This window comes from Podarcis vaucheri (genome assembly GCF_965113315.1).
Source record: "Podarcis vaucheri genome assembly, chromosome: 9".
Lineage (NCBI taxonomy): Eukaryota > Metazoa > Chordata > Lepidosauria > Squamata > Lacertidae > Podarcis > Podarcis vaucheri.
The window spans coordinates 27,568,938-27,591,121 of NC_138767.1; the positions used below are offsets into that span (position 1 = coordinate 27,568,938).

At 42.2% G+C, this 22,184-nt stretch overlaps 1 protein-coding gene across 3 annotated transcripts in view; it reads left to right on the plus strand.

Moving 5' to 3' along the window:
• UGT8 (UDP glycosyltransferase 8) overlaps nucleotides 1-22,184 on the plus strand; it is a 43,776-nt gene that overhangs the window by 12,712 nt on the left and 8,880 nt on the right. For 2 of the 3 annotated variants that reach the window (XM_082236974.1, XM_082236972.1), the window contains exon 2: nucleotides 6,608-7,431. In XM_082236974.1, the coding sequence (XP_082093100.1) occupies nucleotides 6,610-7,431 (822 nt within the window). In that variant the 5' untranslated portion in view covers nucleotides 6,608-6,609. Of the gene's footprint in view, nucleotides 1-30; nucleotides 615-6,607; nucleotides 7,432-22,184 lie in introns of those variants that run through there. The other variant, XM_082236973.1, reaches the window with a different exon arrangement.

Consider the following 22,184-nt stretch of genomic DNA (forward strand, 5'->3'; position numbering starts at 1 on the left):
CACATTCTAACTGAAATTCCATCACAAACAGGGGGTGGTCTCTTGATTGAGGGAACTTGATAATTTAGCTGGCTGTTGGGTCAGACAGGGGTCTTTCTGGAGAACTATCAAGAACTATCTTTACTTCGCAGGCAAAGAAAGTAAAGTAAAAAGAGTAGGATAGAAAGTAAACAGTTGCTGGTGTGTGTGGCACTGTCTCTGAGGTGGTGGTACCTATAACTTTGTATGCCTTGCTGTCTCAGCTTCAGGGATGTTTACATAGCACAGTCGTCAGTGTCTGAGAATGAAGTAGAGTCGCTAAACTATTATAACTAATTAACTGCTAATTTGGATTAGAATGGCGATTTCAAGAGGTTAAAGACATATTAATTAAGCTGATAATGTGCTAAGAGTCCTGCCCTGCTTTGCTATCTCTTATGATGTAACAAGTAATTTAAAACCTCCTGGTAACATGATGAGTGAGACTGAGGCTGTAAAGATTGCTGAGCTGCTAGCACTAAAGTGCTGCTAATTGGTTTGAAGAGCCTCTCTTTAGCCATGACTTTTTCTTCTTGCTGAAGAGACTTAAACTGCTCAGGAAGGAGCGAAGTGAACTGAACAAAGAAAGATATGAGGTAACGTGTTTAGCTGTGTTTTCCCTATTTCCCCAGACTTTTTCACCTGTGCCTGAAATATCAGAGAGATTAATGTCCTTATATATTGTAATTTGGTCAATTCTTCTATTGAGAATAGAGATATTTAATGATTGGCAGAAATGCAGGTCATACCTATCTGAGTTTACTTGGAAGTAAGTCCCACTGGTTTCAGTGGGGCTTATATAGAGAGAAGTGTGTAAAGGACTGCTGTTTATTTTTGATGTTTCTAGTATTTTCTGGTTTCAGAAAGGAGTTTTCAAACACTTCACCTTATTAAAGGTACTGTAGGTAAAAGGTACCCCATAGAGAGAGGTAGTAAAAAATGTAGTATGTTTAAATGACCAGCTTCTGATCGGTATGAGAATTGAGCTTTAGCATGTTAGAAATAATGGGTTGTAAAGCTGTGTTTATCCATTTTGCTTTCCAGTGCTGATTTGTTTTAACCTCTCATTTAGGGAAGGGGGGAGTGTGAATTAGATGCAAGAGCCACTGTTTCATTTTTATAAGCATGTGGAACTTTCCTCATCCACAGAAGAGTTGAATTTTAAAATCAAAAAGGGTGTATTGGCAAGGAGGGTAGAACCTTCTCCCTGCAGACAGCTGAAATCCCATTCTGGAATTGTTGTTATCTCGGTGAAAAGAGGCAATGGGCACATTAGTTGTAGGCTTGGTTCTGTCTGCCCTGCTTGCTTTTAAAGTAGTTTCATAGTTCTGGGACTACTGACCGTAATGACTATCTGGTGGATCAATAAGACCTATAGATGGTATTGTTAAGGATGTACTCATTGGAAAGCTGGCCTGCTTTAGAATTATGTGGGGCATAATCTACAAACCCTATGTGTTGTGCTGACATAATTCCATGTCCAGTATCAGCACAAACAAACTGCTAGTCAGCTCTCGCAAATTCTAAGCAATCCTAGAAGCCGTGGCCTGGATAAACCACAGACCAGTCACAGAGCCTCTGCTATGAGCTGCAATCGTGTAATACCCACATTCCACTCAAAACTGAGCACAGCTCAGGGCCAACCCATTTCTATCAGCAGGAAGGGAATAGGTAGATTTTGCACAGTGTTTAGGCCATGCAGTAGTTTGGCTCATAGTTGTGCCTGTGATTGCAAGGGGTAGGTTGCTTGAGTGTTTTGGAAATGTGTGTATACCTGTTGTTGTTTAGTCGTTTAGTTGTGTCCGACTCTTTGTGACCCCATGGACCAGAGCACGCCAGGCACTTCTGTCTTCCACTGCCTCCTGCAGTTTGGTCAAAGTGTATACCTGTAGTGCGGTGCAATTGTAAAACAAGCTCTAAAAAGTGTACCTTTTCTTCTCTTACATTATAGGCTTTAAGCTCTACTTCATCAATACCATAAAATCTTTGGCTTGTATACAGAGCTTGCCTATATTACTTAACTATGTTTGAATGTATAGCTTGAATGTACAGGTTTATCAGCATAAGCAGTGTTTATACTGAAAATATATGTAAAGTGGGTGTCCTTGGACATTGTGCTTGCACGAATCTTGTTGCATCTGTTTGAACGAGGTCATAGCTGAAAATGTAAGACAAACCTGCTTGATTAGGCCAGTGGCCTATCTAGCTCAACATCTTGATTGACCAGATGCCTGTGGGAAGCCCCCAAGTGGGACATGAGTGAAAAGCATTCTGTGTGCCTGCAGTTCCAAGAAACTGGTATTTAGGGGCATACTGCCTCTGACATTGGAAGTAGTACATGGCCATCATGGCTAGTAGCCATCATAGCCTTGTCTAGGACTGTATCCATTCCATGCACAATTTTATAAACCTTTATCATGTTTCCTCTCACTCACTTCTGCTTTAAACGAAAAAGACCCCGATGCTGCAATCTTTCCTCATGGTAGAGTTGTTTCATCCCTTTGATCATTTTGGTTGCCCTTTACTGAACCTTTTCCAACTCTTTTCTTAAGTCTTACAGTTCATGGTAAGACTTAAAGGAGAAACTTGTGCAAGTGTGGATTAGCCCATAGGACAGCCATTGTGGAAGGCTACATGTTGACCCAACTGGTCTGCCTTTTCCTTCCCCTGCTATTTTTTTCTTTTGGAGCAGGGAAGAGGATTGCCAGTACCAGGCAAGTTCATTTTCCATTTCTGTTTTTTAAAAAAATAGATTTAATTCTGAATGCTTTAAAAAAGGTGAATTACAAGTATTTATACCACACCCCTTAAGCCTAAAATGCTTTCCAGGGTGTCTTACAATGTAAAAACCAACAGTTAAAAACAGGTGGGTCACTTTTTCTTGAGAGCTCATTCCTGGCCATAATCTATGGCCCCAACCAATAATCTGTTAGTGGGGCCATAGATGGCCAGGGACAAGCTGGAAGGTGAATAATGTTTTTCTGGGGTTTGACTGCTGGCCCTGTCTCCACTGTAATAGTTTTGTGCTGTTTCTATGAAATCATGATTATCATAAGTGGAATAAATCACATTCCAAAGACAGTGGCAGATAGGGCCACCTCATATTTTTATTTCTCTCGATCCTTCCCTTCCCAACATAAATTATATTCCTGCACAGCATGTAGTCTTAGAAAACCCTTCCCACTTGCTGCAACTCCCCCCAAAATTTCCTGCTGGATAGCATGCATAGTGGGGGTGGGGGTAAAAGGTCACATTGGCACCACTGAGAGCTTCTTCTGCCCCCCCCCCCCCCGGCAATCCTGCTTGGTGGGAAAGCGAGACAGAGATTTCTAGATTTTTTTGTAGTGTAGGGACAGTTTCTATAACTCTGCAAGGTCTCAGCCAAAGCAACGTGCTGAACTAAATCTCTGTTATTCTTTTATTTGGCTTCTTATGTTTTAACTGTTTGTTGAGCCCTTCCCTGCAGAGCTAAAGCAGAAGCTTAGTTTATTTGATAGGCTGTTAGAATGGTTAAAGTTTAACTATATGGTGTTTACACAGTTTTGTTTTTGTTTCCACAGCCATTATGCATTCTATCTTGTACTAGTATGAGCTTGTATCTATAAATAGCTAAGTTTTGTTCTAGGTGTGTTTTGTCTAATATAAGTGGTTATGGACCAAGCCTGCCCTATGGGTCTCCTCCCACATGCATACCACAATCCCAATACATAGCAGTCATGAAATACATCTCCTTCATCCCATGCAAATCATGAAAGAAAAGCTTCTGTTTTCATTCTGAGAGTACATTTTCTGCATTTTTGAAATAACATTACAGTATGGCTCCACTGGGTCTTTTTTGCTGTACCCTAAACATACACTGTTTTTGCAGTTTTTGTTTAACATAATAGCCAGCCTGAGAAAGAGTCCTTCAAAGCTATTTTATAAACTTTTGGTTAAAAAAAGGTGTTATCCTGTTGCTGTTTTTCTTAAAATTATTATTCTAGTGGATGAGCACAGCTGGAAGCATTTCATATATAGATCAGTTCTGTCTTAAGCCTTATTTTTTTAGTCTTCATCATTAAAAAATCACGAATTATTTCCCCAAAGTCATTTTCTCCAGGTGGCTTAACTTTTCTGGCCCCCTGGAAGTGCGGATTATACTTCACTGAAAGTTGTGCAGTTGGGTTTTTGTTTTTTTAAAGTGATAAGATAAGCAGTAGTAGTTCATACTTTTCCAAAGCATTTATATATATATTTTCGGATGCAACACTTGACAAAGATTTTTTTTTTCTGATGTTGTGTTGTGAAGTAAGCATTTGATCTCATATACATTTTGCTTCTGCACATTCTTCAAGCAGCACTGGCTCCCACTGTCCCTGGGATAAAGATTTCCTTGACCATTATGGTGTTTGTCCATATCACTTGCTCTCTTACCCTTCTGCTTTTATCACATATCAAACTACAAGTTCCACTTTAACTGCAAATGCACACTGCCTCATCCAGAAACTCAGAATGTTGCTTGTTCTGCTTTAACACTTCAAAAAAATCTCCCAGAATTTGTATAATAAGTATAAACATGCAAGGAAGTAAGTTTCAAGCACGCTCTCAGCAAAGGAATAGGCAGTGTGGTCCTGTGGGTACCTTTGCACCTGCCAGTAGCTCCTATAGCTCCTTTGAGAATGTTTCGGTTCAGAAGGGACACATAGGTAATCTTGAAAGGGTTGCCCATCTTTTAGTTCCAGCACTGTCTGCAGACCATGGTGTGAGATCTGTGACGTACATTACACTAAATTTAATGAATTAATGTTTCAAGGGAAGTGCATGATTCTTCCTATTGATTTTAACTGATGTGATAATAAGGGAGTGGCTGCTTACTTACACTGTAATCACACATAATATCTTCTACCCAGTGGAGTTCTTCTGAAAGAGAGGAAGCACTATTACCGAAGGCGTTATGGCCAATTAAAATGATAGAGGCTTTCTGGGAAATATGTATCAATTGGGTGCTTGCATAACATGTTGGGTTTGTTACTGTTGAGGGCTTTCTTGGAAGTTTCGCCCTCCCTGTGGAATGCCTTCCCGTTACATGTAAAGGAAATAACTATGTTTTTAATTACTGGAATTTTTAATTATTGGAACATTATTGACTAATGTTTCTAATTATTGGAAGCTGGCCCAGAGGGGCTGGGCAACCCAGTCATATGCGAGGCATGTAAATTCTTCTTCTTCTCCTCCTCCTCCTCCTCCCTGGGCTTTCTACAGATTTGTGCATATGTTAATTTTAGGAATAAAAAATGAGGGTTGAAAAGTTTAATTTGTGTTTTAAATAATGAAATGTATGATTAATTGATCACAGGGGCAGTTGTAACTAGAAAATATACATATTCTGGTTTGTTTGTAATACTATACTATTTTTTATATAATTTGAATTAGTTTAAAAGAAAATTATGACACCACTTGGAGCAAATTATGTTATTTATAGTGGCAGTAGTTGCTAATACAGTTTTTGTTAACTGAGGATCATATTAATTATGTGTTAATGGAATGTGCTATATTATGCATATAATTTTATTAATGCACTGAATTTTCATTTTAATATTTTTCTACAATTTGCCTATTCAGAGATGAGTTTTATCTTATGGTCTGTTGAAATAGCCTCTATTGTGTTGTGCTATGAGTTCACACGGTTCTTAACTACAGCAGCGGTGGGTAGTATTTTGGTACCATACAGGTGACTGCAAACTCATGGTTCTGGGCAGTTTTCAGACTTGATACCTATGTATTGTATTTAAGCTGATTGCATTGACTGACATTAACTATTAATACTTTCTGTGATTCTCCCATCTATTTATCTCTTGAAAGTTGCACTTAGTGTTAAATAAGATGGAGCAGGCCCTGTGAAATCATATGTGACTGATGTTGGAGTGACTTGTGCCCCATAAAATGACTTGTGAAATCTTGTGACTTTGTGGTGCAGAGTCCAGAAAAGTTCTGATGGAGAGTGAAACAAATGCTCCACCAAAATTCCAGAGGACAGGGAAGCATCCAGAAGGGATTCTACAATTTACTCTTGCTGTATGAAAGGAGCCTAGCACAGCATGTAGTTTTTCAGTGTGCTCAGAGGACAGTGAAATTGGCCATCTCCTAATTCTTGGCTGTGGAGAAGTCAATGGGAGGCCTGGTGCATCAGAAGTTCTTCAGTGACTGCACCCGGCATGCAGGGAGCCTTGGAAAAGACAAGAGGAGTCCTGGAATGTCTACTAGGCAGCACTTGGGCTCACTTCATCTGTTGAGGTTTATTTCATGTCAAGCAAGCAGCTACATTGAGCACTGGTCTGGAGGGCTCCAGGCATAGTGGGGAGATGTAATACTGGAATGGACCAAAAAGCATCAAGTCTTGGGTCCTCTCTGGAAATGCATCTAACCCAGTTGGGTAGCCAGAACTTTGCCCCATCTCTTGTCCAGGCTACATTGTTTACATGATATAATAATGAACAATGTGATGTTGGCGTTTAAAATATCAGATACTTCACATTGTTACTGGGCAGTGTTTATTTTTTATGTTCTGAATAACATATGTTGAAGTAATTCTTTTTGTTTGTCATTTCAGCTATGAAGTCTTACATTCCATTTTTCATTCTTCTTTGGAGTGCTGTCGGAATCTCAAGGGCTGCCAAAATTGTTATTGTGCCGCCAATTATGTTTGAAAGCCACCTGTATATTTTCAAGACCCTGGCCTCAGCCTTGCACGAGCAAGGCCACCAAACAGTTTTCCTTCTGTCTGAGGGCAGAGACATCCCTCCATCTAATCACTATAGACTGCAGCGTTACCCAGGAATCTTTAATACCAGCACCTCAGACGAGTTTCTTCAATCCAAAATGAGGAGTATCTTTTCTGGGAGACTAACAGCCCTGGAACTGTTTGACATTCTGGAACACTATTCCAAGAATTGTGACATGATTGTAGGCAACAAGAAGCTCCTGCATGCCCTGAAACAGGAAAAATTTGACCTGCTGCTAGTGGATCCTAATGAAATGTGTGGATTTGTTATTGCTCATCTTTTAGGGATTAAATACGCAGTTTTTTCCACTGGACTTTGGTATCCAGCAGAAGTAGGTGCTCCATCACCCTTAGCATATGTTCCGGAATTTAATTCACTTCTCACAGATCATATGAACTTGCTAGAGAGGCTTAAGAACACTGTTGTATACCTGGTTTCAAGATTTGGAGTCAACTTTTTGGTTCTGCCAAAATACGAAAGGATAATGCAGAAGTACAATGTACAGCCAGCAAGGTCCATGTATGACTTGGTTCATGATTCTAGCCTGTGGATGCTGTGTACTGATGTAGCACTAGAGTTTCCAAGACCCACCCTTCCAAATGTTGTGTATGTGGGAGGAATCCTTACCAAACCAGCCAATCCTCTACCAGAAGTAAGGTTTGCAGAGTTTTTTTGTTTGTTTTTTACCTTTATGTATGATGATTTCGTACAACTACTGTTTTATACTCTGTTTTTAAACTATTTTTCTGTGGCTTCTCAAGATCACAGGACGGGTGTATTTTATAATAAGGTTTCATATGCTCACTTATTTCTAGGACTAGTGCACAGATTGCTAGACTTTTTCAGCCTGAGGGCTGCATTCAAGGTTAGCCAACCCTTTTAAGAATTGCATAGGCGCCACATACAAATAGCACACATACAGCACATGCACACACTCAAATTTACTGGCACACAGTGTTCCATTTTTACATTCTGAGCATGATTTAAATTCACTGACTTGGAAGTAATTGCATTGCTTTTCTAGAATCAGGTCTGTGAAACCAGTTCTAGATGAAAGCCAACAGCTTTAAGTTAAGAAAAAGCTAAGCAACTATTTTAATTATCTGGAAGAGGCAGATAAAGTCGCTCAGATTCGGGAAGAGGTAGACGCCACCGTGGGGAGCAGGGCCGGGGCGGGAGAGTGCTAGAGTCCTGTCTAGTCAAATTGTGTGGGATCAATTCCAATCTGTTACCTCCGAGGATGTGGGCAGGCTGCTTGGACGAATGAAACCAACCACCTGTCTCCTGGATCCTTGCCCATCCTGGCTTATAAAAGCTAGCCGGGAAGGGCTGGGCGATGGGCTTCGTGGGGTGGTGAATGCTTCCCTCCGTGAGGGAGCCTTCCCAGACCCGCTGAAAGAGGCGGTTATTAAACCGCTTCTTAAAAAACCATCTTTAGATGCGGCCACAATGGCCAACTATCGCCCAGTCTCAAATCTTCCATTCTTGGGCAAGGTGATTGAGCGAGTGGTTGCTGAACAACTCCAGGCACGCCTGGAAGAAGCGGACCATTTGGATCCCTTCCAGTCGAGATTCAGACCTCATAATGGGACTGAAACTGCCTTGGTCGCACTGGTTGATGATCTCCGGGGGGTAGGGACAAAGGTGAGAGCTGTTTCCTAGTTCTGCTGGATCTCTCAGCGGCGTTTGATACCATCGACCATAGCATCCTTCTGGACCGTCTTGAGGGGCTGGGAGCTGGGGGTACTGTCATACAGTGGTTCCGCTCCTTCCTCCTGGGCCGTGTTCAGAAAGTGGTGGGGGGGGATGAGTGTTCAGACCCCTGGGCTCTCACTTGTTGGGTGCCTCAGGGTTCTGTCCTCTCCCCCATGCTTTTCAACATCTACATGCAGCCGCTGGGAGAGATCATCAGGAGGTTTGGGCTGGGTGTTCATCAGTATGCGGATGATACCCAGCTCTACCTCTCTTTCAAATCAGAACCAGTGAAGGCGGTGACGGTCCTGTGTGAGTGTCTGGAGGCGGTTGGAGGATGGATGGCGGCAAACAGATTGAGACTGAATCCTGACAAGACAGAAGTACTGTTTCTGGGGGACAGGAGGTGGGTAGGTGTGGAGGATTCCCTGGTCCTGAATGGGGTAACTGTGCCCCTGAAGGACCAGGTGCACAGCCTGGGAGTCATTTTGGACTCACAGCTGTCCATGGAGGCACAGGTTAAATCCGTGTCCAGGGCAGCTGTGTACCAGCTCCATCTGGTACGTAGGCTGAGACCCTATCTGCCCGCGGACTGCCTCGCCAGAGTGGTGCATGCTCTGGTTATCTCCTGCTTGGACTACTGCAATGCGCTCTACGTGGGGATACCTTTGAAGGTGACCCGGAAACTACATCTAATCCAGAATGCAGCAGCCAGACTGGTGACTGGGAGCGGCCACCGAGACCATATAACACCGGTCTTGAAAGACTTACATTGGCTCCCAGTACGTTTCTGAGCACAATTCAAAGTGTTGGTACTGACCTTTAAAGCCCTAAACGGCCTCGGTCCAGTATACCTGAAGGAGCGTCTCCACCTCCATCGTTCTACCCGGACACTGAGGTCCAGCGCCGAGGGCCTTCTGGCGGTTCCCTCACTGCGAGAAGCCAAGTTACAGGGAACCAGGCAGAGGGCCTTCTCGGTAGTGGCGCCCTCCCTGTGGAACGCCCTCCCACCAGATGTCAAAGAGAACAACAACTACCAGACTTTTAGAAGACATCTGAAGGCAGCCCTGTTTAGGGAAGCTTTTAATGTTTGATGTATCACAGTATTTTAATATTCTTTTGGAAGCCGCCCAGAGTGGCTGGGGAAACCCAGCCAGATGGGCGGGGTATAAATAATAAATTATTATTATTATTATTATTATTATTATTATTATTATTATTATTATTATTAAGTTGTGGTTGCTTAGGTTAATATTGCATAAGGAATTATGAAAGTGGTAAGGCATTATGTCAATAAACAAGGGCAGATAACACCTAAATTATTTAGTCATAATGAATTTTAGTCTGGAGGTTATTAGGCAAGAAATTTGGAACAAATTTATCTATCTGTAATTGTAGCAGATAACATACTTGTGACGGTTCTTAATCTCCTAAGTGAGAAACTAGCCAACATCAAGGTATACAGCAGAAATGTGCAATCTTGGCTCTGAGGCTGCAGATGGCAGAGCCTGGTGGATTGGGGACTGCATAGATAGAAATGCATGCACACAGGCAGACAGAGTGCACAAAATGCCTATTTCCGTTCTGATTAGCAGCAAAGGAACAGGGATATTTTCTCCGCTACCCAGCTGATGGCTCACTGGCTGGGTAGTGGGGAAAGGTGGGCATGGCTTCCTAGGGCTTTGTAGAGCATGCAGCAGCAGCAGCAGCAGCAGCAGCAGCAGCAGCAGCAGGGTTTTGATAGCCTACATATGGTAGACAGTGAGTCTATGACAGAGTAGTGATTTGAATGTCACAGTCCACAGTTACTTTAGCTGTACACAAGGGTTTGCATGCTCCCAAATGGACTTGAGGTTTTTGAACTAAAGAATTCAACATCTTAAATTCCCAAAAGGGTTTGAGAACTAATTCGAGTTGGTTCAGGCTTGCAAAAACATTTTCAAGGGGCTATCCTGTCCTGTTCTGTTCATTGTACACACTCCTCTCTCCACTCTGATTCTTCATTGTGCCCCCCACCCCACCCGCCAATATGCCTTTCCTCTTTCTCATGTGTACTTTATTCCTTTCTCCATCCCATTTGAATGGCAGCTGCTGGTCTTCTGCCCTCTGATTCTTCAGGTATTAGTGGTGGTTTCCCACTGCGTATTTTGTTCCAATTTTATCTTGGGGAAGTTTTGTTCTTTGGTAATACTGCTCTTTAGGGAGAGTTTTGGGTTTTGTGACTATGTAATGCATTGTACCCTTTATCTCTTGAGAGTCCTGATTTAAACATTTAGTGCTAGTATAATCTGTGGAACCCAGAGTAAATAGGAATACTCTTGTAGATAATTCTCACAATTCTCATTATTTATTTATCTTTTATTTCATAAAGTTTATACCCTCCTTAATTGTAGAAAAAACCTCAAATCAGGTTATGAAAAAGATAAAAGAATAAAATTATCATCAAAAAAATTACACCCATAATTTGAAACATGTGGAAAGTTAAAACCACAGCAGATTAGATTAAAACAAATTAACAAATTTGTTACTAACAAATTCATACTAACTTTCTAAGCATCTGGGTAGGCTTGTCTAAATAAGAGTGTTTCCAGCAGGCACCAAAATAGAATGTTAAAATTATGATTAGGAAAAGTAGAAAAGAGGCATAAAGAATGAAGGAAAATGCAGCCATCCAAATTTTAGCTAAAAGACTATAATCCTATCTCTACGTACATGGGAGTAAGCCTCATTGAACTTAGTCATAGAAAGAGTGTGTTCAGCATTACTCTCAGCATCAACTCACTCATTTTTTAATAGGATATTTTGATATGAAACATTTTAGTTGAATAATCCTTCTGCATATGCATAAAATGCTATTTTTGTTTAGTTTAAGTAATATGTAGAATTGCTCAAATTTGTTCTGTACATGATGGTTGTTCTGTTCGTCTTGCCTTCTGAATTAAGTACAGTAGTCAATTTTCAGTGGGGTTTTTTCCTTAAAAAATTGCATGTTATGAATGCAAGCCTAATGAAATCACACACACATACATTTGTGCTGTAACTTTATGTGCATTTGCACTCATGTGAATTGGTGACCTGTAAGAGGCAAAGTGGTGTAAATTGAAAACTGACAAATCTCCGCGCTTTCTGGAAGTCATGAACTGAGGATTGAAGCATTGCTTGCCAGTAGTGCATATGAGTATGTATGCACCTGTGGACGAAGTCCAGCTTAGGCGTGAGAGACACTCTCTTGTTTCCTTCTTCATTCTCCTTGTATGAAAGAAGAGTCATTTTAAGACAGTACTAGCAGCTGTCTCCCAGAAAAAAGTTTTCAGGAAGGAACAGAAAGTATCACTTCTTTCCTCTCAAGAAAATGTGGTAAGAAAGGAGAAAGTGCTTCCTCTCTCCCCGTTTGTGCATTTATAGGATGTTGCAGTAGTGACATGCTACTTGTATGTTCTGCAAAATGGCAAATATCTCTCCATTCCCTGAGACCTCAGCAAATGCAAGGGACTTGGACTTTAGAGAAGGTGTCAATAGTGGACTTCCGGGGTGGCGCCATCGTTAATGGCTGACTCCCTCTGATCTGGAGGGACTGGCTCCACGGAAAACGGGTCTGTTCCGCTACGGCGAAGCGGGGACCCTTCAAAAAATCACAGGCGGAGGAAGCCTGTGACCATGGGACTCGGCAGGCACCTTTTGCGCCCCCCCCAATCCGTAAAGGAACCCAACTACGGGCTCCGGAGCGAAGAGGGGTTAGTGGCGCGGTGCTGAGAGTCAACTGCTTCTTCCGTGGAGCGAAGCCGCACAGCCGTTGCCGGACAGCGCTACCTTTTTCCTGGGACAATTCGGTTACAAAAACAACTACCCGTGAGCAGATCAAATGTGGACAATTGGACTTTAAACTACGATCTGTGAGTAGAAGGGAAAATTGGATTAGAAATTCTTTTTAATTTGGCACTGAAGCGGGAAGGTCTAAACAGGAAGTCAGCCTTCCGTTTCTTGTAGATAGACTAAAGCAAAGACATGGCAAACTAGAGTTCAGAAAATCGTTTGTAAAGGATCAACTTTCATCATCTAAAACTACTGAACCCCCTTCGGAAGCAGGAGAAGTGGGGGGATTTTTTCCGGATTGCTTAAACCTTCAGAAGGTAATTTTCCACCGTATTGAACCTGGGAGCGGGGTGTCAGGACAGACGTTTTTGGGAAAGTTCATTGACTATAGACAAAGGTTTTTGACAGACAGTTAAAAGAAGAGAAACATAGTGATTCCATTGTGCTCTTTCGCAATTTAAAGGAACAAATATTGACAAAATATCTGAAAAAGGAAACTTTGTTGTTAGATCTGCTGTTTAAAAAAAAAGGAAAAGAGTTGGATACAAAGAGTTGGATACCTAGAGGGAGCTTGTGAAACTGTTACTAAACTTGAACTGGGGAGCAGCTGCAACAGATTAAGATCGTGGGAATAGACTTCTGACCTTGTATAACAATGTGCTCAGAGGCTCTGGTGCGTGCTTTTTGTAAAACAAATGCTCTATTGGAACAGTTACATGAGAAGACGGACTTGATGACTGTTGTGATCAGAAATTTTGGACAGGCAGTGGGTACCTATATAGAACCCACTCAGGAATCAAATCAGGAATGTGCTCTGACAGATCAGATGAAGGAGGAGAGCATTGTTGGACCTCGGGTGGCAGAGATGGAGGGAGCTGTGGCCCAGCAGGAACATGAGTTGTTGGATTTGACAAATGAACTTGGAAAAAGCCAGACTTGGAGAGATAGTCTTGTTTGGTTTGGAGATGGGGAGCTGGATAGACCCCCCTATGCAGGGATGGTTTGACTTTTCAAGGCTGGCGTTGGGTCGGGAGGAGTTTGGAGTTGTGGGGGTCCTCAATTTTGGAGGGATTTTGAAAAATGTTTTTAAATACCACATGGAGTTCAGTGTGGACTATGGAAAAGGGCTGATCTGTCGAGAAGGGATAAAAATACTGTCAAGCTGGAGTCTCCACGTGTGAAAGGTGCAGAAGACAAAGTAAAGTATGGGTATAAATATGAAGAAGATCTGTGGAAGGGACATGGAAGAGACTTAAGGGCCTCGGACATAAGGTTACCAGGTTAATGATCTAGATGGAAGGGATAGAAAGGACTGACAAAACCCGTGACCAGGAGGAAGAGACGTTGGATGAAGATTGGAGAAAGTTTCAAAAATTCTATTTAGGAATGTTTTCTAAAATTAATGAGTATTAAAAAAGATGTTTGAACAAATTTATTTGGCTTTAGCAGAAATGTTAAAAAGAACTATGCAAGAATATGTCATGGTTATGAGAAATTGGTATAGATAAAACTCAAGCTTTAGGTTTTAGGGTTTTTTGTAGTAAGATAAGGTTAAAATAGATTAAGGTAATTTAATGACAGAATATTATGAAAAAAAGGGAAGGATTTGCTGTGATAATAAATAACTAAGAATACAAAAAAGGAAGGTGTGAGGAGGTCCATGAAACAAGTTAATGAAAGATAAAGATTTGGGAATATTGGATTTGTTTTTAATTTTTTTGTTTATTTTTGCTTTTTGCTTTTGATGTATTTGTGTGATTCAAATGGAGAATAGACAATCGCTCAATAGAACAGGTAGCAGCCTTTAAATACCTGGGTGTAACCTTCCAGGAAAGGGGCTCCTGGCGCTTTCAGATTAATAATACTATTGCAAATGCAGAAAGATCTACCAAAGCGTTAATAAGATTCTTCTATGGGAAAGGGGACCAACACATACCGTCAGCCTCCCAGGTCTTTGCTGCCAAAATACTATCACAATTGTTATATGGATCCCAGATCTGCAGCTTTAAAAACCTTACTCTCTTAGAGGCATTCCAAACTAAGTTTTTCCGCTGCCTGCTGGGGATCCCCTCTTGCGTATCCAACATAGCGGTCCGTTTGGAGGTTGGGCAAATTCCTATCAGTACTCGGATATGGATATTGAAGATCCATTATTGGCTAAAGCTTATTTTCTTCCCGGTTGGGCTGGCACCTTTAACCTTATTAGATACCTACCAATCCAAATGGAAAGCTACACTGCTGGAAAAGCTTAAAGGCTTGGGGATCCCACAGCAGACCCTGATAGTGACAGGCTTCGAGAAAGCTAGGACTACAATTCGCCAGCGTATCTGGGACGTAGAATTACAATGCCACATGAGCGAAATGATCAAACATCCAGCAATAAGGGACCATGGGAGAGGTTTCTCTCCAGCTAACTACTGACAGGTCTTCAGGTACCCAAATACAGACGGTCTTTTACCCTCACCAGATTCAACGTTCTCCCTTCTGCCTTACTTCAGGGCAGATTTGAGGGTAAACCATACACAGCACGGGTCTGCCCTTGTGGCTCGTTGGAAGTTGAAACTGCTTCACATGTACTATTACGCTGTCGTCTTTATGAGGATATACGTTTGACTTTTATTACACCTGTTTTGCAAAAGTCCAGGAAAGATTCGGAACACCATAGTTTAAAACTACTGCTAGAGGACAAGAATTCCAAGACTACATTAAATGTAGCCAAATTCTGTGCGTCTGCAATTAATCGCAGGAAGCAAGTGGTATCCCATAATGACCAAACCCCTAAATGTTAATTACAGGGGGCACGCTAATAATTAATTTTAATTTTTTATATTTAAATCCTTGTTATATTTATATTGTCCTCTGTATTTCTGATATTTCTGTGATATTGTGTGTGTTGACGCTGGTCTGTGACCGTATTAATAAATTTATTCATTCATTCATTATTTGTGTGATTTTTTTTTATTTCTGTTTTTATTGACTTGTACTGTTTAATTTTTTTGTCTACTTTTCTCTTTTTTTTGTAATTTTAAAATCTTCAATAAATATTATTTTTTAAAAAAAGAGAAGGTGTCAATAGTGACCACAAATAATGAGTTTTGATAGGAGGCAAAGTGAAAATTTGCGGTGTTCTGTGGATTAACTGAGCACTATCACTTTGCAAAGAAGATTAGATTATTTTGCAACCTTTCATAATGCTTTCAGCTTGGTAAAAACTGCCTTGCCAAACATTTTTGCATAAATAAAGGTGTGAGTTTTATGCAAATAAATCTATTCAGATGCCTATTTATGTTGTTATGTTATGTTTACTGCAATTAAACTTGTAAAAATGTTTGGAAGATGCCTGTTCTGAGTTTCTTCTACATAATTATACTTAAATAACATAGTTACAGGTAGGTAGCCATGTTGGTCTGCTGTAGTCGAAACAAACAAACAAAATCCTTCCAGCAGCACCTTAGAGACCAACTAAGTTTGTTATTGTTATCAATAACAAACTTAGTTGGTCTCTAAGGTGCTACTGGAAGGATTTTTAATTATTATTAAATAACATAGTGAGGGTGCAGGAAGCAGCTCTTCATAACCTAAAAAAAATGCAGTATATATTAGGCTTTTGGCTTTTCCCATTTGCAAACACCGGTCATAATTTCCTTTATTCCTTCTTTCTCTGTGCTTAAGAAATGTGAAATGTTTCTTGTTAGATAGTTTTTCTTTTTCTCAAAAATCCTAGTGATTAGGTTATCTGGTAGAATTTCATAGATGGAGGTTCATAGATGGAAAGTGTTTCTAGGGATAATGAGAAATGCCTTTTACTGAGCCAGCCTCAGTTTTCTCTTAGTCAGTATTGTGTACCCTGACTGGAAATGGCTTTTCCAAATGGGGGCTTTCCTACTTGGAGATGCTGTGGATTGAACCTGAGATCTTTCGCAAGGAAAGCATGTGTGCTCTGCCACTGATCTACAGCCATTCTGCCCACCCCATTGCAGCTCAGGGAGAATAAGTTGTAATGTTGAGTAATGAAATGTAATGTTGTTATTGTTGTACCATGAACAATAATTTAAGAACCTGTAGTTCATTCCTCCCTGACTTTAAACTAATCTCCTACATTTCTAAGGGGAGGAGCTCTTACTGTTGTATCACTGCTTTGAATGAAATGCATATTTCATATTGGTAGTGATGCTTCTTTTGAGCTAAGAACTGCCAGTTTTAGGTAGAGAATGCGACAGAATGCTCCCCCAAATAAGAAGCTATTTGCATGTAGAAAAATGAATGTTGGGGATTCAAGTAGGGATTTCTGTTACCAGTGAACAATACAATTCTGAGTAGTTTTGGAATTAGCTTTACCGCATGAAGAGCCACTGATCTGTATTTGGCTCAATTCATGCAAATTTAAAGCGATGATATGAAATTTGGAAATATTGCCCAAACTATTGTGAATTGGTTTTCAGGTGTTTGTGAATTAATCCTTGATCTAATTTCACTAGCTGCTGGTGTTTAGAATTTAGGCAGTCAGGTTTCTTTTTCCGCTGATAGTTTGTACTTGTAACAGCTATACAGTGGTCCCTCGGGTTAAGAACTTAATTTGTTCTGGAGGTCCATTCTTAACCTGAAACTGTTCTTAACCTGAAGTACAATTTCTGTTCTCATCCTGAAGCAAAGTTCTTAACCCGAGGTAATATTTCTGCGTTAGCGGAGTCTGTAACCTGAAGCGTCTGTAACCCGAGGTATCACTGTAGTAGATTTGGGACACACTGTGCAGAGGTTAGCAGGGAGAAGGCTGCGCTGTCCTACACCTCTCTCCTTGCTTTCTCCAGCAATGGTGGTCTTACAGTTAGAGGCTGACCCAGAAATGGGGCACTCTCGCCATTTGGCAAGTGAAGGGAGCAAGGAAGGAGGGGGTTAGCTCACTTCTCCTTTGACAGCACTGTGAATTGGAGTGGCACTTGCTGTTGCTTCTGGCAGGTACAGTATGTGCATGAGAGCTCTAAATATGAATAGAGGACATCAGTAGTTGGAAGACATTGAAACAGCCATTTTCAGATAAATTCTGTATCTCAGCTCAGAGTTGTGTTTTCGTGCATTGCTTCCACTGTCAACTATAACTAGCAATGTGGAAAGTCACTCATAAACACTTTTTAAAAAGAAGTACTTTCTCCTCCCCGCCCCCCAAAAAGGTAAGTCTAGATTGCAATTTTGACAGTGTCAGACCTAGTTCAAGGAGGTGTTTCTTAAAATTGGTTATACTCCATATTGATGCTAGGACTATGGCTGAAGGAGGCTAGATATTTGGATTAAAGCAAAATGTGGGGAAACTTTTCATAGAGGTGCTGATAAAGTTCTCCAGGCTTGGGCGCCCAACACAGGATTTTACGAGCTCTCTGAGGCTCATCTTAAAAGGGAGGTGAGCTTTATGAACTGCAAAATTATTTTCTATCAGATTAAGAGATTCCTAGTTTATTCACCCAGTGATTTCCCAAACCCATTCCCATCCTTCTATTTAAATTACATTTAACGCGGTGCCTAGACAGGAGCACCAGTGATTATTAGCTGGAACGTAATGAATGATATGTTGTATTAAGGAGAGAGGTAAGACCCCCCCCCATTTTTTCTGGTGTACTGCTAGCATGCGGTTGAAGCCACTGTGCCCTTCCATCCTATCACTTGAGCAGTTTGCCAGAGGGAATGGAAGAAGTGATCTGATTCCCCTTTTTACCTTTAGTTTATCTCTGACATTGCTTCCTGACAAGAGTGACTTTAAAAGGAAAGGGTTGCGGGGCTGGTGATTTTATTAATTTATTGTAAAAAAAACACCTCAAAGCGGTTTTCAAAAAGACAAAACAATAAAATGCAGAATAGTTGAATGATTTCCAAAGTTTGATTGCTTTGAAAAATTGGCTTCTTATTGGTGCAGTGTTAAGAACTGTGAGGTTGTCACTTCAGACAGTGCCAGGATTATTATTTTTATATTTTCTGTTTCTTATATGCTTTCCTGATCATGGGTTTTCTATTTGGAAATGGACGCGCACATGTTTCTAAGATTTGTAATGTAAGAAGAAGTAGACTATTTGTTAGACCCTAATTTTGAGAGCACATTCTTCTAAGATAAAAGTTGTAGCAGCAACACGTACCATCATCTGAAAATGCTTTGAAACTCCATTGCTCATACAAATGTTGCAGACATTGGATAGACTTAGTATATATTCTCAGACTGATTTAAGAATTATTTTTATAGATTTATGTGAAACGTTGCATCTAAAAATTATTATTTTTAAGCAAATGCATTCTCTTAGAATATCCTCCACTGATTTTCCAGAAAGCATTTATGATGGGGTAAAAGCTTTTTAAATGTAGCCTTTTATATAGTATTTGTAACAAAACTTCAATAAACTTAATTTTACCTACTAATAAGGTAGCTCAACTTTCAGGTTTTTCCTAAGTAATTATTTTATAAATTATGTATTCATGGCTTGTACAGTAACATCAAGATATATTTTTGTGAATTGATGATTGCTCACAAAAGTCTTGGGCAAATAGGCACTGATGCTTCTGCATATTTGATTCCAACAGCTGAACAGGGAGAGAGCTGCAGACACTGAAATCAAGTTATGTTTGTATTTATGTGCTTTGTTTATCTGAAACAAAGCTCAGTATTAGGCACCACTGGTTACTGCCAGCTGGGACCTCACACTTATAGTCACAGCTGTGCAGAATAGCTAGCTAGAAAAACCAAAGAGAACAAAGATCACACAGTACTGTAAATACAATACCATATCTGTCTGATATCTTGTGTTTTTTAAATAAATACTAAAATGGTTAAAGCAAAACTGCAGGGAGCACTTTAGTAGTGCTATTTCACACGCTTGAAACCCTCTCCTAAAGTGTATGACCTTCCATAAGAATATGAATTCATGTGATTTGACATAATGTTTTGTCCTTACAACAGTTCCCTAAATGGAACCTGATTTTTGGGAAATGTAGCTGAAGTTTAGGTTTAAAATATAGCTAATACTCATTTCCAGATTAGAACCTGCTCTAAAGAAAGATCTCTGTATGCAGAATGGTACATGTTTCTGTTTTGTTAGTGAAATGTTATCAGTGTTAGGAGGCATGTCCGCTAATCAACTTAACTCAGTTCCATTGCTGATAGGGATAAAATATAGTTTGATATGATTCTTACCTTAGAACAATATTCTGGATTTTAATTCAAATGACTTTGATGGAACTTTTGACCAGGGCAACATCCACATTTCCCTTCTTTTCCTTCTTTGTGGTACCTTTTCAAATCCAGTTCAGATTTATGAGACCAGTTCTGATGGGCACGGTTGAAACAAAAGGTAGGTAATATAGATGTAAACTGCCAATAACTAGGCCTTTGGTTGATCTGTTTGATATCCTATACCCTTTCAAAATGTGGCTCTTTTCGGTGTGTGTGTGTGTGTTATTGGGTTGTTGTTTTTATTCTGATTGTATAATGTTGTGATCTTTTCTGTGAACCGCCCTGAGACCTCTGGGTATAGGGTGTTATATAAACTCAATAAATTAATAATAATAATAATAATAATAATAATAATAAGGCATGAAAAGGAATATAAGAGTTGCCTTCATACTGCCCTGGGCATTCTGAAGTGAAGACTAAAATAAAGATCAAAGGCCTGCAGCCAAAGATTTGACTGAGAAGTTCTATCAGTATATGAAATTGAGTCCCCATTAGGAACAGTCACTTCTTAGGTTTCCCTGGGCCCAGCCACCAGCCTACAAAATTTCCCTTGCAGGGAGGTGGGGTTTGGGATGGGTTGATTGGGTGGAGGAACTTGTAAGGCCACAGTTCACCTCCAGTCTTCACAGGAGCAAGTTGCCCACTTGAAGCTTTCCACAGTGCTGTCCTTCATCCTGAGTACATGCTATAGGCCAGTGTTTCCCAACCACTGTTCCGCGGCACACTAGTGTGCCGCGAGATGTTGCCTGGTGTGCCGCGGGAAAAATTAAAAAAATTGAAAGATTTTTTTTTAAGTCAAATTTTCGATTGGGGCGCCGTCACTAGATGACCCCTGGGGTTCCCTCCCTCCCTCCCGCTCTGCGCCTCCCTCCTCCTCCGGGGAGGCCCTTCCTGGCTCTCGGCCAAGGCTTGGCGGCTGCCACTCACTCGCTCGCTCGCCCACCCGCCCCTCCATCCCTGCACCCGGCCTCTCCCCCTCCGTCCCCGGCGCGGGGGCTGCCGGGATCCGTAGTCCCCTCGCCCTTGGGCTCCGCGCCCGCGCGGGGTGCGCGAACTACGTTTCCCAGCGTGGCCTGGCGGGCCGGGCGTTTTGTTTGAAGCGCTCTTCTCCCGGCCATGGAATGAGCGTGGCGGCGGCGGCCGGGTGGGCAGGGGCTCTTCTGCGCAGACCCCGCGCAGCCTGCCTGCGCCCCCGCGGAGATCGGGTGGCAGGATGGAGCCCGGGGATCCCCGTGGAGGCAGAGCGGCGGAGGCGGAGGCTGCCCCCCAGGTAGGGCTGCGTCGGGGTTTTTTTTATTTTTGCAATGCTGCATCCGCGCCGGAGGGGACGCATCGGACCGCGGGGAGACCCCTTGGCGGGCGTGCAAGGCAATGCATGCGTGCAGGCGTTGCATGGAGTGCAGTGCAATGCAATGGCAACGCGGCGCCCTGCATGCATGCATGCAACTTCCACCGGCGCTCCGGACTTGGCAGGTGAGGGGGGTCCCCAGTGGGCGGCAAAGAGAGCCGGGAGGGCGAAGGGGAGCCAGGGGGGAGCAGCGTTGGTCCCCGAGCCGAGCCCGGGGGGAAACTTCGGCGTTGTTGCGCCGGGTGTTGGAAGTGGAGGCTGGCGGGGGCCCCTCACCTGCAAAACCTGGTCGCCTCTCATATATTTCGTGCATTGCATTCATCGCCCGCTTTCTCCTCCAAGGAGCTCCCGGGGGCGCCGCGTGGTTCTCCCTGTGTTATCCTCGCAACAACAGCCCTGCGAGGTGGGTCAGGCCAGTGGCGTAGCGTGGGTTGTCAGCACCCGGGGCAAGGCAAGTAATTTGCGCCCCCTAACCCCTGGATTTGCGCCCCCTAACCCGTGGATTTGCGCCCCCTAACCCAAACCCCCAGATGTTGCGCCCGGTGCGGCCAGCCCCCCCTGCACTCCCCACGCTACGCCACTGGGTCAGGCGAGTGGCCCAAGGGAGCACCCAGGGATTGTCCTGGCCAGGTGGGGTGATTTGAACCCTGCTCTCTGCCCGGTCTTCGTCCTCATTTAGCCCCCACATGTGCATGACTGTGCATGACTGAGGTTTTCCCCCCTCGTCTTGGCTATAGTGTGAGTCTCTGCTGTTAATTAATGGGGTTCTGCCTTCGGAGAAGATGAGCCAGCCCTCAAGGAGGTGATTATGTAATTTGCTAGCAATTCATGTCCCTCCCGGCGTGACGCTGCGCGCTGACGTCACGGGGCTGTAATGGTGGTGTGCCTCGAGATTTTTTTCATGAAACAAGTGTGCCTTTGCCCAAAAAAGGTTGGGAAACACTGCTATAGGCATTCAGAATACCTAGCCTTGTAGTACTGTTAGAGAAAGATGAGCATGTGCCAATCAGTTCTGCCTTCTAGCTGTTGTCATACATGTCCCGTTGGTTACAACGCTTCACTCACATAAGTCCAATACATTTTAGATGGCCCTCACCTGTGATTTTACAATTGGAGTTTTTTATATAGTGCTTCGGCTGTGTAACGTGCTTTGCAGAGTGCAGGAGGGCAGTTCCTGCCCTGTAATTTGACACAGGGGGGAGTGCTAAGGAATGGCAAGTTGGTGGAACAGGAGAAGCAAATGTCATTTGAAGGCATGTACAGGGAAATCAGAATGAGGAGAGGAGGATGTAAGGCTGTGGAGGACTTTCAGCATAAGAACAAGAAATTTGTGCTGGATTCA